The sequence below is a fragment of the Colletotrichum chrysophilum genome (assembly GCF_026319265.1).
Source record: "Colletotrichum chrysophilum strain AFK26 chromosome Unknown scaffold_5, whole genome shotgun sequence".
NCBI lineage: Eukaryota > Fungi > Ascomycota > Sordariomycetes > Glomerellales > Glomerellaceae > Colletotrichum > Colletotrichum chrysophilum.
Genome location: NW_026517292.1, coordinates 261,024 through 278,427, shown reverse-complemented (window position 1 = coordinate 278,427; position 17,404 = coordinate 261,024). Strand labels below are relative to the sequence as shown.

General features: G+C 52.8%; 3 protein-coding genes across 3 annotated transcripts; all 3 read right to left on the bottom strand.

Moving 5' to 3' along the window:
• Positions 1-481: 481 nt before the first annotated feature.
• Positions 482-2,181, bottom strand: COL26b_001181 (uncharacterized protein; the record flags this gene model as incomplete). The annotated part of the gene is made up of 2 exons (XM_053174137.1): positions 482-1,962; positions 2,028-2,181. 2 exons carry the CDS (start codon positions 2,179-2,181, stop codon positions 482-484), a joined length of 1,635 nt encoding a protein of 544 aa, XP_053041847.1.
• Positions 2,182-14,403: 12,222 nt separating this feature from the next.
• Positions 14,404-15,000, bottom strand: COL26b_001180 (uncharacterized protein; the record flags this gene model as incomplete). Its single annotated transcript, XM_053174136.1, has 2 exons — positions 14,404-14,460; positions 14,728-15,000. 2 exons carry the CDS (start codon positions 14,998-15,000, stop codon positions 14,404-14,406), a joined length of 330 nt encoding a protein of 109 aa, XP_053041846.1.
• Positions 15,001-16,306: 1,306 nt separating this feature from the next.
• On the bottom strand, positions 16,307-17,201 carry COL26b_001179 (uncharacterized protein; the record flags this gene model as incomplete). Its single annotated transcript, XM_053174135.1, has 2 exons — positions 16,307-17,017; positions 17,073-17,201. 2 exons carry the CDS (start codon positions 17,199-17,201, stop codon positions 16,307-16,309), a joined length of 840 nt encoding a protein of 279 aa, XP_053041845.1.
• Positions 17,202-17,404: the final 203 nt, after the last annotated feature.

Here is a 17,404-nt window from a genome sequence, read left to right as displayed (position 1 = left end):
CAAAAAATGATACAGTACCCCAAAAACCTTTGACAGAGGAAATCAGGCCAGCAGATGATACATTACAACCACATCAAGTGTGTCCGCGTCTTCATTGCCCTGAGTCGTTTCTTTTTGTAATCCAATTTGAATCATGCCGCAAACCATTCCCTATCAACCAAACGATTGTAAAAACACAAAAAGGAAATGAGGAAGGGGAGGTGATGCCAAGAGAACATCGCCAACGTGATGAGGGTTTCCGTGTATGGATTTGGACACACAAATGAAAGGCGTGTCGAAAACGCCACGTTGAAGTCCGTGATATTTACAGTCGAAGAGTGAGAAAAAATTGAAAAATCCTTCCGAATGCCATGGGGTGCCGGAAAACGCCTCGAGTCCAAGTGCTCGCCCGCCCTTGGTGCCGATCATGCTGTATAAGCCAAAGTCCCGGTCCGCATTAGTCGTAGTCAAAACACCGTTATTTGTATGCATCCGCCCTCATCTATTGCTCACTGTAGCTGCCATTCGGCTTGGTCACGGTTGTGCCGCCAGCACGCTTGTAAGTCATGCTCTCGGCATCACGAAGGCCGTACATGGGTGCGCGGTGATGAGGTTCGGACGGGCGCTGGCCGTCATACAGAGGGCGCTGGTAGTCCTGGAAGGTGTCCGAGTAGCCACGCTTGGAACCGGCGCGAGCCAGCTCCAAAGGAGGAGGCAAGTTGGGGCTGGCCTCGATGATGTCGCTCCCACGCAGCATGTGAGCTGGCAGAGGCGGGGCAGGCAGACTGGAAAGGGGAGGAAGGACCACAGAAGACCTGCTGTTGTCGGCCAAGGGCGCCATACGCGGGTAAGAGTACGAGTCTCTGCGCGGGTCGGAGTCGCGACGCATGTAGTCGACGTCTCTGGGGACGTGGGTGGACGGAGACTGGGGCACCATCATGGAACCTCTTCTGTCGTACGAGCCATGGGGAGTCGGGGGCGGGTTGCTCGGGGCGTATTGTGAGCTAGGTCTGCTAGAGTAGCTGTGGCTAGGGGCCTGGTGGTACGGCGAAGGCTGGTTGGAGTAGTACGATGCCGTGGGAGAGGGCGGAGGAGGCTGAGCCATGGGCTGAGCGTGCTGGGGAGGGTACGGCGCGCTGGACGACGAATCTCCAAATCGGAGGTACGAGTTTGAAGCCGGGGCAGCACCAGCCACGTGAGGTGGAGGAGGGGGAGGCGGCGGCTGGAAAGACTCCACGGCAGACGGCCTCCTTTCTGGCACCACAGGTGCAGGTGCCTGTGGGTACGCGGCGCGATGCTCGCTGCTGTTGCTCACTGATCTGGCGCGGTATGGATCTGCGTTGCTTCGTAGTTCTGGCGTTTGTGTCCTCCTGCTGTTTCTGTACTCGTTCTCTGGGTTGCTGTTCTCGAATTCGTTGCCCGCTGGCTTGCCTTCACGACGTCTCATGCGGACATCACGTCTGATACGGACACGACAGCCCTGTTCTGAGATAGTCTTGCTCAGGTGCGTGCTTTCAGTCAGTCCAGTGAACTTCTTGGCACTGTAAACGCTAAACGGGATGGATTTGACGGGCATTCTCCAGTTGAAGCAAGGCTGGTCGTCTTCGGCGGGATCGCTGTCATGATCCCGGTCTTCGGGATTTTTAATCTCCTCATACAGGTGGAAAGCTAATACGTAGCGGCCCTCGTGGCGAACTGAGAGGTCTGGAAAGAGGAAATAACCAGCCTCGGATGGGCGGTCCAGATAGGCCATGCCGGAGACAGGCATACCGGTCAAGACAGGAGTCTGACTGCTGGTGGCAGCCGGCGTTTGGACGCGACCATGAGCAATTTGACGTGCCGGGGCAAGTTCAGCAAACAGAAAGAAGTTGCCGTTGTAGGCCATGGTAACATCCTTCGCATCCTCTCTGTTAGGAGTTGGGCCCTTGGCCACCTTCAATTGGACAACTGGAGGCGGGTCGACAGGGCGGCGATCGGCGGCAGCTGGTCAACAAGGTTAGCAGAGAATTCATGAGAACCGAGAGGTCGAGATCGTCAAGGTGTCTTACACTTGGAACCGGAACCACAAGCGCGTGCGCGCTCGGGCTGTTGCAATACGTTCATTTCATAGAAGAAATAGCTTCCTCCGCGGGTGCGTCTCTCAACCAGGGATCGAGTTTCCGAGATGTCCTCGATGGACGTCGGTGGTGCGGCGAACATCATCGTGGCGGTTTATGGACTCGAAGTCGTCAAATGGTCGGTGCGAAATTTAGTCGATGCGGCTGGAGGGATATGAAGCGATGTTCTCTGATACTGGCAGGACGTTAGGATTTATTTTCCAACCGATGGGGGCTGCAGCAGCCCAAGCGTTGGCAACGACGTGATGTGCTGATTTATAAGAATCCGCGCAGCTGGGAAACCCCGTAGACCGAAACGCAGCAGGGCGTCTGGGCTGCTTCCACCAGGCGGCAGGAGGCAACTCACTTTATAGATGGCGGCACGGTGCAGTGGCGGCGTTCCTATTTCGATCCTCCACTCCGTACTGATCCAGTCAAGCTCTTGTTGTGGTTGGGGCTATGTGTCGAGTTAAGGAACGTTGTCCAGACGAGGCGAAGGCGACGACTGCGTTGGAGCGGTTGTCGAGGATCGCAGACGACTCGGTGGTGGATGACCAAGAGAAGAAGGGGAACGGTGGGTGGGAGATGGGATATGAAGGGGAAGACGGATGGTGAGCGAGTGGGACGACAGGATAGAAAAGAGTGGGAAGCGAAGGAACGCAATTGGCTTTGAGGGGGGTGTCAGTCTCTGATGGCTGGGAACCGGGCTCGACCGGGTATGGGTAGTATGGCAGGACTGGGGACATGGGTGGAGGGGATGAAAACTGGGTCCAGTGGATAATGGATGGCCCCAGGACAGTGAGAGCTGTATCGTTCACTGTGGACTGGGGAGACACACACTGGACGTGCTGAGTGAGTGTGTACCATGGAAACCTGGGAGGAAGGCCAGGTATCCGTAGGTAGGGGTGGGGTTTGGCTAGGTTTGGCCTGGCCTGGGCTGGCATGACACTGGCGCACTGCCAAACTTGGTCTTGGAGTGAACCCAGACACCCAGAGACCTCACATTTCCCGTCTCTCTGGCACACTGTGAATCTGGAAAAGTGCCCCGATCGCCTCTGGTCTAGTGTAAACTCAAGGGGGGGGGGGTGGGTGTGAAGAGGAAGAACAGAGCCAGCACCAGAACTCAGAAAGGGACCCAACGCCTCGGACTGGGGCCCAGCTGACTCGGCGGTAATTGGTAGGGACGAAATTTGACAATGATGGCGGCCGCTCCTGGCTCCGGGCTGCGCTGCGCTGCCTTGTTGCTCCTGCTCCTGCTCCTGCTCATGCTGCTGCTGCTGAATGACCTATGCGTAATTGTCTCCCTGTCGTTTTCTCTGGACCAAAGGTTGTGTGCGACAAACATTTTGGTGTATTGTCGCGGGACGCACAGCAAGGTAGTGAGCGGCCTCCCCGCCCGACAGCCCATAAACCATAAGTACATACCTGTCCTCGGTGGACTTCGTATCAAGCCAACTCAACGTATCCGTACCTACGTCGATATCGTTCGGTGGGCGGCGCCTCAAAAACTCCACATGCCATTGCGGCGTCACTGGCCATCGCTGTGAGGTGACGGAAGAGGACGACGCGGCAGGAATAGCTCTGCGTCCCCGTGGTGGATGAGGACGTGAATGGCCAGGGGGCAGAGTGCGAGCAAGCACGACTTCGTTAAGCGGCAGGGACCAGCAGCAGAGACTGAGCGTCGGGCAGGGGGCGGGGACACAGGACCACACCGGTGATACTGTGGAAATGGGTGGGAAGCGAGCCCCCCAGGACATCGGCAGACTGCGAGCATGCTGCGTCCAGATGCTGCGGTACTTCCCACTCCTGCTCATCTCTCTGCAATCTGGTGCGTACCCAGTGTCCGCCATGTCGTGAACCGCGAGAGAGTGAGAGGGCGAGAGGTCTTCCACGTCTAACTGACGGCGATAAACGATGGGCGCACAAGGCAGCGGACGCTAGATCCAGAATCAGAAGCTCAGAAGCCCAGAACCTACACCTGCTAGTCCATAATTGTGCTGCACTTCGTCGTGCGCACATGGGACCGGCAAGCCAGACACAAGCTAGAGCTTTTAGCGCTGGTTGGCTCCCCCATTCCCTTGTTGGCGGTTCGCTCGAAACCCGTGTCTCCTGTCCAGTGAGCAACTGCGAATGCAAGAGGTGGAGATCGGTATTATGAGCCGACGCAATCGAGTTAGCAACAAGCCACCGTCCGTTCCAGCGCCAGCACTTCAGGAGCCGAGGTACAATATACAGCAAGGTACAGATATGGAAAAGGACTAAGTAACCCTAATAGATATAACCTAAGGTATAAGTATAGAGGTACTATACTTAGTACTAGAAAATATAGAAGTCTTCAGAGAAATAAAAATAGAGTAAATAAAATATAAATAACTTTTCTTTTACTATAATAACTTTAATTACTAAAATTATAAATACTTTACTTTACATAAAAAAAAAGTAGTAGTAAAGTAAATAATTAATACTTTCTATTTATTGAATAATATAATGATAAATTAATAATTTCATAACTTTAATAATAATTTTAATTTGGAGAGTATTATATATACTGACTTTTTAATAATTAGTAAAAATATATGAGAACTATAATTAAAAAAAAAGTATAAAAGTTTTTTATAAATACTACTAAACTTAATACTAAAAATATTATTAGTATATTTATTTTCAGTATTAATTTCTAGAAATAAACTAAACTATAACTAATAAGTTAAGAAATATAAGTTCTCTCTTATACTTATAAGAGTTACTAATAAGAAGGGATAAATTAAATAAAGTATAAGTTTACTAAAGTTCTTTAAAGTAATAAATATACTATTTATAGAACTACTCTACTAAAAGCTTTATTGATTACTTAAATCGTATAAAGAGGGTAAGATAAGGAGTTAAGGGATAAAGTAGTATACTAAGACTAATATAAGAAATTCAAATAAATAATAGGCTACTCACACCCTAGGGTGGGGGGAGGGTCAGCACTTTAGGAGCGAAACCTATACGGGCAAAGAATCTGGAGCCGCGAAGAGCGTAGGGGAACCTTTGGAGCTTCTGACCAACGCCACGCCTGCCGCAATACCTTTGCGAGACCCAGGATATTTGGAAGGTTTAGCTGATTCTTGATTCCAGGCGACTTGAGCGATGATCACTGACCATCCTTTTCCAGCCGGGTGGTTCGTCCAGCGTGCGTACCGGGCAACTGTTGGCTGTGTCCCAGCCAAAAGGTCCTCGGGTGCTTTGGGGCTGCTCCTCCACTCCCCATGAAATTCCCTTTTGCCCGTGCGTGCTCACTGCCTGCTGCCCACTTGCCAGTGCGAACCCAAACCCAAACCCAAACGCACACGTACAAAGAGCCGGAGACTCGGGCTCATCGTTCCAAGTCCTGTTAGGCTGGTTTTGCTGGCACTGCGGTCCCGTCCTGCGAGCAGGCGGACTGAATCCGAGTTGTGCTGTTGTTCGTGTGGACTTGCCTCAGGCCATCTGCGTCGCGGCTACGGATACATGCTCTGGAGCCAAGAGAGACGGGCAGGCCTCTCTGTCCATTCACCAGAGCACTTCAGAGTGAAGGCCTGCACAGAACCAACCAGGCGAGGATAAAAAAGGACTCGTCCCTCTCTGGACTGGCCACCTGCGTACGCGGGCCCGGCTACCGCCCGCCAAACCCGCCCATCCATCATCCGTTCAGCCAGCCAGCAAGCCCAGGGATCTCTCTCCTGTGACGCCCCCGTCCCTGCTGCTGCATCGCCATCTGCAGCCGCCTTCTGTTAGCTGCAGCTTGCGGTCCCCTCGATGCGCCTTGGGTTCTTTGTGCGTGCCTCGTACCGCTCTCGGCCTTCGCGCGATGTGGCTCATCTCATTGACCCGGCCTATCACTCGTTATTCCCGATCCCACCCCTCTCCACTTCCACCTCGGAAGGGCCAATCCCGTCTCGTCGTCCGTCCCAGCCCTTTCGTCGCTCCCCTGTCCACACCACTATCCCATGCCCCGGTCCATGCCCAGGACCTATCCAAGCCGGAAGTGCCCAGATGCCAGCATCTCCAGAACCGCTGCCAATGGGAGATGAGATTCTGGAGACGAGCCCTGCCCGTTGGGTTGCGTCCAAGTCACAGTGCGAAAGTCCGGCCCACATCCAAGGGTATGGGAAAAGATATGCTTGTTGCCTCTGATGGGTAGTGGGTGCCACACGGACACTTAGTACAGTTGCCGCCTTATGTAAGATGGGTTGAGCCTACAGAATGCCTTCTGTGCTGATTCCCATCGTTCGAAATGCGACTGACCTGACGAGGGAGGTGGAAGAAAACGCCCGTCGTTGTGAGACATTCCGCACACATTGCGAGGCATCTGCTCGTGGACATGGAGACGTGCTTCAGCGGCATTGCGTCGGCTGGATTGTTCGACTTCCAAACCGTTCCACCCGTACTCTGGCTGCTGCAGACATTCGCCAGATGTATGCTGTTTTCAATGTGCGTTCTTGATATGCAGCCCAGAGGGCGGCAATAAGAAAGCCGCTGCCATTGTTCGGTGCACGTGAACCGTCTCACCCAGTCGGCAAGTCACCACTCGGTGCGGCTTCTACCATGCACTAAATTCATGTGCCGAGCCGTCGAGATGCAAGATCTGCGTGTCGAGAGGCTCAAGTCTGTGGTGGCCAGATCTCCTCACGGCCTCGTCGGTAGGAAACAAGCTCTTCTGATATGCGAGCGCCAAAATGAAATCAAGCACCTTCGTTCCTTGTCCATTCATCTCTGAGGAGAACGACAAGGCTAGGAGGATTTGCGTACAGCAGCATGGGCAACGAGATGAAGGTCCGTTTTGGCCTGCTTGCCTACCGCACCAACAAGAGACGTCTGCTGGAACCTTGAAGAGGGGAAAGTCGATCCATGGTGCTCAAAACGGGCGTCCTGTAAAGTGCGCCTGCAAGGCATCGGATGGCCTTGCCCTCAATTTTCTACTTTCCCCCCCTCGGTGGACAGCAGACCCTGTACGACGGGGTCTGAAGAGCTGAAATCCCCTTGCTGCGGTAAGCAGTATCCGTCTCATCGGCACAGCCCGCAAAAAGGCCAAACCCCAGCATCCGGACGTCATATCTTCTCCTCTGCTTCAGATTAGGCTTGGCTCCGGTCTGAGTCGGCCAAAGTTTAGAAACAACATCTATCGGGGCCCAGAGAAACGCCGTAGCACCCGAGCAGCCGTTCCCGGTTCTCATGCGAAGAGAAATGGGATTTTTCGTTCGCACTTGGAAACTAGGAATCTAGGACGACCGCCGACGTGGGTGTCGCGCCTCGTGTCCGTGACGCTCGTCATAGGGCACAGAATAGAGTTTCTGACGGATCTCACAAGTTGTCGTGAATACCGATAACGCGTGACCTTGTTGGCTGTAGCGGGTAGCCACCCGAGCTTCTCGGCCGGGCGCCGCTTCTTGGTATCCCTTTGATAGTGCTCTCTGGATTCCTCAAGGCTTGAAAAACGCGATTAAGCCAACAAGGAGTGTCCGAAGAAGACTGAATCAGTTACGCTCCTGGGCAAGGACGATTCCGAGTGATCAGCATCTACCGAATCCCCTAGACCCCACACAGGAGATTTATTTATATTGGTATTGGCCGGGCTAAGAGGTCAAAATGAGAATGGTCCAGTGTCAGGGTCAGGGCAGACGGGGGGCTGTGGGGGACGGGCAGACGGGAATGAGGGACGATTTGAGCCAACGTACCAGGACAAGTACTCCGTGCCAGATGGGCTTTTGAACGGACAAGTATGTACGGCCGTGGATCTATGAGCGTCGCGGGCTGGCGGGTAGCACTCGTAAGGTTGAGAGTCTCGACCACGCTCGGGTGGGGTTGATCGTTTCCCATGTTGAATGCTGGAGGAAATGGAGCCAAGGCTCGATGAATGTTGCGGCGTTGTGAAGCGTCGTCGTTGCACAATTGATACCCAGGCTGGATCGGCAATGCAGATGCTTGCCAACGAATCACACACAATCCGGGCTGGGGTTGACTTGACTTGACGAGCACACGATTTGGCTTGTCTGCCCTGGTACTCTGCATTATCGTGTGCTTCTGACTGTGTCGTCTCAATGCATCCGTACCATCAATTCCGCGCCGCGATGTCGTAGCATTGCGGAGACGAGTGGATATGTCGGGACCGAACGTTTAAGTTGCCAAGGCCCTGGAAGAGATTCATCCCGTCTTTTTTCTCTCTCTCTCTCGGGCTTCGACCGGGCGGCGCTTTGGGGATGGAATGCCAATGCAATGCGCTGCAGCCGCGAATCCTAAGTGCCATTCCAGACGTGTGATCTTATGACGGGTGTGAGAGAAGCGTGAAAGAAGGAGGAGAGAAGAGAGACAGCCACAGCGTATCCGTAAGGTATTGTTGGCAGCCTCGTGCTTAGGGCGTGGAGGCAGGGAAGGGCAGGCGGCGGGAGGGAGCTAGCGAGGATTGTGAGGGAAACGTCTCGTCGGGATCTGAGTGAAATGAAAGCAGCTGGCATCAGATCCCGAGTCTGGGTGTGTTTGCCACTTCCAGCATGCGTACGGTACCGCAGACATGGATGAACGGCGGCGCTTTGTCCACTGTGTCGAAGAGGGGAGACTGGACTGAGAGGAGCCTGACTACAGACTCCAGACTCCAGTACCGCAGCTCCGGGTGTGCTGAGTGAGAAAATGGGACGAGGTGAGTGGTCAGAGTGTGTGAGGAGGTGTCTTGGATTCGTTATGCAATCCATAGCATCGGGTAACTGCCATCTCCAAGGGACGGGGGAGGTGATGACATGCTATTGGCAGCCCGGCCTGTCGCAGGTGTGGTGCTGACGTTTGAGCGTGGCCTTGTCCGCCTATCACAGTAATAAAAAAAAATCCCCCAAAGCAGTGCCTTCTCCGTCAGCCTCCCCACTCTCTTGCACCCAACGTGAACGAGAACCGTCCCAAGTCCCAACACAGGCAACGCCAGCGGGCAGCGCAGCGGGCAAGCGGCCCAGCGACCCAGCGACGAAGCAGTGGTCAAGGGCCTTGCCATGGGCCTGGGTGCCTTGCCCTGTCGAGGGAGCTGCAAACTCCCTGAATTTGGGGGGAGTTTTGTCGCTGCAATGCCCCAGTTGGCAATGAATGGGTGGCCAGTGGAGTTTGGTGGAGCACTGCGAATTCTGGGAACTGGAGCTGGACGGGAGACATAAAGACGGAACGGATGCGCTACGGGAATCGTCGCTCACCCGGCGGCCTGAGCGTCCCAAGCCAACCGACGCGGAACAGGAAGTGAACTGCTGCCCTGAGATGGAAACCGGGCAGTGAATCACCAAAAGGTGGGTCCATTTTACCTTATGTAAGGCGGGTTACTCCAAAGGAGCACGACCTCCCGTCTGGGACTTCGCGCCTTCGCCTTTTGTCCCCATTGGCCCTTGAGGGGGAGGAGAGGGGGAGGAGAGATGAGGAAGCCGCCATCCAGATCCATCACACTGTGACTGCCCTGGACCTTGACACCCGACGGGATTGCTCGGGCGGTCCCCACCTCCAACTGCCCCCACCTGCCAGAACCTGCCCTGTCCTCGCACGTTCGTCTACCCGCCCAATCAGCCTCTCCTGCTCGTTCAGTTCAGACCAGACCAGACCAGAGAGCCTTGCGTTGCGGCCCTTGCCAGTGCCAGCCGGCTAAACAGTATCGACACTGTACCTGCATCCCCCCTGCTTCCTGCCTTGCAACCCATCCTCCCTCACGAACCCACTCCAGAAGCAACTTCGACCCGCATTTTGCTTAAGCGAGCAAAACGTGAATCCACCTCATGATCTGATTCCATCGTGCCTCCTCACTGACGCATCCGGTGCCCATCACGGCCGCCCCCAAAATCAAACTCTAATGGACGACGTGTCTATGAATATGTAAAAGAGGCGCCTTCTTATTCATCCTCTCGACCCATCGTAATATCATCCGATGCCTTTGCTAACGCGACGCTCCTGATGAGGGGTCTCCAATATCCAATATCCAGAGTGAAGAGAGAACTTACCACGCAGTAGAGGGATCACTAACCGTCGAAGCGATGCGAATCCGTACAGTTGCTTCATCCCCCAAACACCCACCGTCCGATTCATTACCAACCAAACCTGTCAAAGAAGGCATGGACAGGGACGCCACGCGAAGCTAGAGATCCGCACCTCGCCCCGTTGCGAGATGACTGACTGCGCCAAATATCAAATCCGACGGAAAGGTTCACCCTCTACTGTACAGATACCCAAGCCGCCGGCATGGGAAAACGCCTCTCGAGACACACACTCTCTCGTTTTCATCACGCACTCCTGCGGCACAGGCGGCGAGAGCCCATGCTTGTTTTTGGCAATGTTTGCCTGTCTGGCTGTAAATAATTCACCCGCATACTTCGGTTCTGCTCATGGCAAAGTGAGCCACCGCCGCCCGCAATTCGACAAGAAGCCAATGATCGGCCGTGATCACAGACTCATCCAGAAGGCCACGGGGAACCTTTTTACCACGCGTGATTGTTCCGTTTGCCCACATCGAGCCTGGTCCAGGTTCTTTCTCTCAATAGCGCTGCAACGTACGGTGGGCAAAGTAGCAACCAGCCTTCACTCTGTGAGACACGGCACGCAAGGGAAGAGAAACTCATCGCCAAAGAGTAAATGTCAAGTCTGCCAGCTGGGTACACCTTCGAAATCCGCCAGGGACATACCAATCGAAAGCCATCTCGCATGTCAGCCACACCATCTCGATTTGCCATCCTCTCTTACCGCCCCCATCAGCTGGTCCAATTCGCCAGTGGACTGCCGCTGCTGCCATGTAACGCGACACATAATGGAAGTGTAAAGGGTAAGGAAGCTTCTGTCGAATTCACTGGTGGTAGTGAGGCTGTGAACTGGCTGAGTGGTTGACTGTATGGTTGGTTGGTCCCTTGGTTGGTCGCGTTCACTGCTGTCTACCGTTGGACGACATGTCCCAGATCACCCATTCCCATCCAACCATCTCGTATTCCCCTATACCATGTCGCGGCGTGCGTTGACCGTCCTGCCTCATCGAAGCTTCAAGACGTTTGGTCGCCGGTCGCACGACATGAGGAAAACCCACCCCGGTCGGAGAGCTCCTACGCAGAAAGGGCAAACAGGTAGGAAAATGGGCTAGGTGAGATGTGATGCCTGCCGTCATCAACCACACCGGATCTCTACCTGCGTCCTGCACGTGTTTATCGTCAGCCATGCAAGCCGGGAGCCTCCATGCGCATGCAACAGCGCTTGCACTTGCAGCCTTTCATCTCTGCTGCTCTATCTTTCTCACACACATACACACACAGGCCCCGTCTCGTCTGTCTTCTTTCTACAACGGTTGAGGCTGAAGCATTCCTTGATATCTCCACGCCGAGAATCAACGGGGGCGCAGACGTCGAGACACACGTACCGCCGCCCCTACATGGGAAGGGATGACTTGACCTTTGCCCTCCGCCGTCACAGGCATAGGCATGCAACGCCATGTCGAGAAAGAGAAGCTGCACGAACCCGTGCCTTTAAACAAGGGTTCCCCGAGCAGAGCCGGGCCTTCTCATCCCACGATTGCCCAGTCGTTCCTTAACCCACCAAGCCTCATGAAACCTCCATGGCCCCCCAAAGGAATTCTCAGCTCAGCTATCCTCGCCGACGCCCTCCTCACTGGGTCATCCACACACACACACACACACACACACATATACATACAAACAAGGATCCGAAGCTGTGGTGCAGAGAAACCAGAAACATGTCCGGCGCACATACCTCTGTCAAGACAAGACACCATCAATGACATATGCTCTCCAGCTTTTTCCTCCTGCGGGCCTAATTCGGGCGCGCTGCATAGAACACCACCATACGCCTTCAAATGCCGAAGCCGGGGAGAGGGAGGGTGCGAGGGTTCACGCCTTCCTGTTGTCTTAGAATCATTCGTTTTTGCCGGGTAGTAGCAGGCGTGGGCAATGGTTCCACGAGAGGGCAAAGACGGTCCAAGTCCAGAGCCAGAATGGCATCATGGTTCCCTATCCTCGTTATTCTAGACGTTCGAGTTCGCTGTGATACCTGCTGGTGCCGGAGCGCTTCTTCAACCACCGCCTCTACCAGCCTTTATTTTTCTCCTCTCTGCACCGTGTGACGTGATCTTTCACAAATACCTCCCTTAAACCCAAGATGCTACTTGCTTACAAACCATTCTCCTCTCGTCAGGGTTCTCTTGTTCGCGCCAGTAACAGAAATCGGTTGACGCGAAAGAGCGAAGGCGTGTGAGTGAGTGGGTTGGGTCGGGTGTGTGTGTGTGTGTGTGTGTGTCCCCCGTCTCAACCTATTTACCCCCATCCCATAATTCAAAACGTAAAACGGCCCTCTTTGCAAAAAAGACATCTCATCCCAGACACCCGTCGCGTTTCTCCAAGTTTTAGCCCGCCCGGTGACACCAAACGAACTTGTCGCAATTACTCGTTCATGGCTTTCGAAAGAGGGATCCAGGGGGGTTTCTCTGTTAGCCTTCTCGCAGTGTATGTGTGTACGTATTATCGGCGACACTGCATGAATTCCTGTACTGTGCCAACACATGAGACTCTCTTATTCTCTCACTCTCTACCTGCAGTCCTGCCCCGGGTCTGCGGCTGCGGGCTCTAAATTGTCTTTTTCTTGGTCTTCTATCTTGAGGGAAACTCTGTACCTTATTCCCGTAACCTGTGTTGCAGTATCTGTACGCTGTACGCCAGTATGTGTCCTCGACTAGACTTGCCGCCGAGAATCAGAAAACCGAAAAAGAGTTCGCCGAGACAGAAACACGTATACTCTCATTTTCTTTTCTTGGGGTTTCTGCTCCTAGACGTGAGCCAGTTGTGCCTATCCTATACATGTACGATGCGGCATGCGCCATGGTCTGTTCATTTTTTGATACTGCAGTATAACTCAGCGCGTGGCGCGACGGTCATGTGGCCAGGCATAACATACGAACATTCCTCCCTGCAGCTCGCGGAAGACAGGAAGAAGGATTTAGGGGCTGAAAACAATCTTAGACCCGGAGACATATTGGCCACGTGGTGAGGATTGAAGGATTGAAGGAGGACGAGAATGAGGCTTGCCGCCAACGACCAGGTTGCGGTTTTGAGAAGCTGTCCCCGGACTCATCGGATCGGTCAGAAAATAGAGACAGAATGCCTTTAGTACGAGCATTGCAGCATCTCGATTTGTGACTGCAGCAGGTCATGTATTGGATTTTTCTTTTTCGTGAACGTGACGCATGTCTTGGTGATGTTTGGGCCACCTCGGTGTTTGCTTCTAGCTGCTTCTCGCTACTGCATGTCTTGCTTCGAGAGGCGGGTCCTCGGGGAGTTTGGCGTTCCCGTTGATTCTGGCGGCGGGCAGCAACGGGATATGGACAGGTGTCCGGCGTTTGGGTTTCTGGATGTTGGCTTGGTATATCCTCATTGTCGATCATTGATTGTTTCTCTGATAAAGGGGGAGGGTTTGATTTGCTCTCTCGCGGAGTTCCGCTGTGATATATTTGCTTCTTCCCTGTGCGTTTCGTCAATGCGCTCGTTCATTGAAGTCGGGAGTGTAGAGGTTTTATTGCTTTTCGGCCCCGTAGGCTGGTTCTACCCAATATCTTCCTGTGTCAGGAAGGCTTGTTATTTGGCGCCCTTGGGGCATCTTGTGACGTTCAGAGGACACACAGTCTCCATTTTATAATGTGCGTTGACATTGCCGAAGCCGAGTGTCGACCCCAAGGTGTGACGCCAAGGACCGTAGATCAGCAGCAGGACGAGTTTTCAAAAGCACTCAGATGAAATTACAAGTCAGTCTCAAGTCTCATGTGTGGTGCCTCATGACATTGTAATTCACGCAATTCAGGGCTTAAGGATACCAGAGGCAGTCAGGGTGATGAAGCCACCTGACATAGTTCATTCCTCGTGGCTTTGGGGTCGATATCTTACATGTTATCTTCATTTGGGAGCATGTTTATGACATGAGAATCTTATTCATGTAATTTCGAATGAGTGTGAGATGTTTGGCTCATCGCACCACTCGCGTAGTTTTGTTCCTGAATATCGAGCCATGACTCCATGGTATCTGCCCCCAACGAGGCTGATTTCAACCAAACGAACGCTCAGTTGTATCTTCCGGCCATCGATGTTGAACAGGATCTCACGCGTGGATAGTAGTCTCATTTCTTATAGGATAGATAGCAATTATTGGTCAGGCACACATATGTGAAATTTGTTTGATAAGACAAGATACTGCAGAGCGGCCAATAGCGCTGTAATTATGACTTAATACTTGTTTGCAATGACTCCTTTGAGACTCCTTCAGGTATTGAACAAGTTTCCGTTTTGAAAGTTTTCATCTAAAGCTCTCAATCGTCATCGGGGTTGGGCGCTGAGGTCTGGTCAGGCTCGCTGTCATCTAAAGGCTGAACATTATGCGACTGAAGTCGAACGACTGAATGCAGTTAGCCAACAAGTCTCCAAAAAGGTATACCTCGTTCCGTCTCAACCCTATCATGGCAGATGAGACCTAGAAACGGGAGCATATCGTACGCACTTACCCTTCCTAGCACACTCACAAGCCTGCCCCTCGGTGAGTGAATTTTGATGCACCAGGGCCGTGGTTCCTTCAAAGAACAGTTGCTTTCCAAATCATCAGCAATTGGACCCGGATGACTCAGGCCGTAACTTACATAGACAAATGTTTCCATCTTCTCCAGCTCTAGTTCGAATCGCCGGACGATGGCCTCGTCGACGCTGCTGTTTTTGAGCTGTGTGATGAAGGCGGCCAGCTTCTGGGCATCGCCCTGGCTATACCGCGTCACACTACGAATGCTGTCGAGTACGACCTGTTTAGCGTGGATGTTGTCTCGCAAGTCGTGGAGGCATGTGTTGATTTGATCCTGGTCAAGTTCCCGGGAGGGATATCTCGGGCGGGCGATTCGGATAGGGCAGTAGCCGTGCATGATGACTCTCTGTGTGTTGACTAGGAGGCTACGTGAGTTGTTCTGGAGATCTGTTGGTGACTACTGATGCGCTGAATCCCACGATGCGAGAGATCCCCTATATACCGAAAGGTCCAAGGAAGAGGATTTGTCTCCGGGGTCTTTGGAGAAAGAGAAAGATGAGGCTCCGCTGCCCTGGTCGTCCTTACGATATTGCTCCTTTGTTCAAGGCTATCTTTTCATAAGCCGCGACTCTCAAAGTTGAGGTTCTTTGGCAGCAAGGACATCACCATCGACCTTTGATGAAACAAGGCAAAGGGTTGTCACTTGTCAATTTGACAACAGTTTCATTCGAAACATGAAGCAGAAGAACTACTATCAAACTCAGGGTTTACAGTTTCATCCGAGGACCTTAACAACCCTAGAGTGCAACCGGGAAGTCCCAGGAGCTGCTTGGTTCTCTATTTACCTTGATATGGCCAAAAGTTCTGCTTCCTGAGACTCTTTGCTGTGGATTCGTCGCATTGCGATTGCGATACAGCAACAACGAGAACTGAACAGTCAGAAACAATGAAAGCTTTGAATCATAAAAGACCACCATCATACAAAGACAACAATATGGAAGGTGACGGCATTATAGACACAAGGAGCACAACCAACCAGATTCTTGCATAATACAACCAGCGCTACAAAGAGTCCACGTGAATACGATATTCATTTTGAATGTAAGGGACTACCATTTTCCATAAGACCGCCTAACTTTCCTATGTCTGAGCGGCTATATTTCCTGTACACTTGATTACTCCTATAGAGAGCGAAAGTAGCGACAGCGACGATGAGGACGGGGACGAGGATAAAGACGACTATAACGATAACGACAATAACAGAAGCGACGACAACAACAACGAAAGTAAATAATTAGAGTATAGTCATAAGAAAAGTAGTCGCTCTAGCACAGGAAAAATAGGCGGTTGTTTTTCAATCTATTACACATTAATGGGTCTTTCCTCCAAGCGCTCCCACCCTTCTGCCACCTCTTCAAAATGGAATGGGAATATTTGAACGATCAAGCGAGTGAGGGTATTTCGAAACGATACTCCGTCCAGTCTATGCGCCTGTCCGCACAGTCAACTCCTGTTTCAAAAGAGTGTGCTCCCTTCTTCTAATGGAAATTTACGTTTTCGACCGTGTATCATCGGAGCGTCGAAATACTCGTGTCGTCCATGGCGACTTGATGCCACATGCGTCGGTGACTCCTTGATATGACTGGGCTCATCCTCGTCATTTGACACCGACAAGCCCTCACATCGGAGAATCCATATGTCATTTAGACAGCAGCCGTAGCGGAAGGTGCCGCCGGGGCAGCAGCGGCAGACTTCTCAGGGAAGTGTCCTCCCTGAGGAACGCGGCCGTACTGAGTAAAGTAGAGGTTCAAGGCGTTGTAGTCCCACTTCCTGGACAGCATGAGGAAGAGCACGGAGCCAAAGGGGATCATGAAAACGTCCAAGATGCCGAAGAAGATGAAGTGAGGGGTGACGCCAATCTTGTTGCCGCCCTCAGAGACACCAAAGGCGATGGGGTAGAGCAGCCACAGGAGGTTGAAGTAGCCGGCGAGAATGAGGTAGTCGCCCGTAGTACCGACGCGCTTGGCGCCGACGGTGCCCTCGGTGAAGGTCGAGGCGGCCATGGCGAGATAGGCGATGGTGCCGAAGACGAAGAAACCCCACTTGTAGACGGAGGGCGTATAGGCGGAAACGAGGTAGCTGATGACCCAGACCCAGGAGAGGAAGATGTGCCAGGCAATGGTGGCCCAGGAAGAGTTGGATACAAGGCCGAGGAGAATGTTGACGATGGGGAAAGAGACGACCCAGTTGATGTACTTGTTGAAGAAGATTTGGCGATCCGAGACGAGTGACCATCCCAGGTCGGAGGCATTCGAGAAGTAGGTGATTGCACCGACGAGCAGGGCGATGTTGAGGAGATAGTGAAAGATCTTCTCACCGCTTCTAGGCTTGAAGGATAGTGCGAAAACGCCGAGCTGCGGTCATGTTAGTGGGTTGTTGAGGTTTGCAGATTCATGTTGGCCGACTTACGAAGACGAAGGAGTAGATGGCCACGCAGGCCCAGAGCCAGTTTGAGCCGTTTAGACTGAGACGCTGCTCGACCGCAGGCGGCGGATTGATGTCGAGAGCCTCGTTTACGCGCTTTAGGAGAACACCCATGGCTGGTTGCGGTGGTAATTCTGCGGACAGCGTCTAGATTGAGCGGGATAAGAGAAGGACGGTTTATGTTGCTGTAAGATCCGAATGAGATTGGTTCTCACGGTGCTTGATGATGTTATGATGAGACAGAACAATGTGCGAAAGGCGGGAGAGGCGGAATGGTCTTATACTTTTCGTCGTGCAAAACTTCTCCCATCCTACAG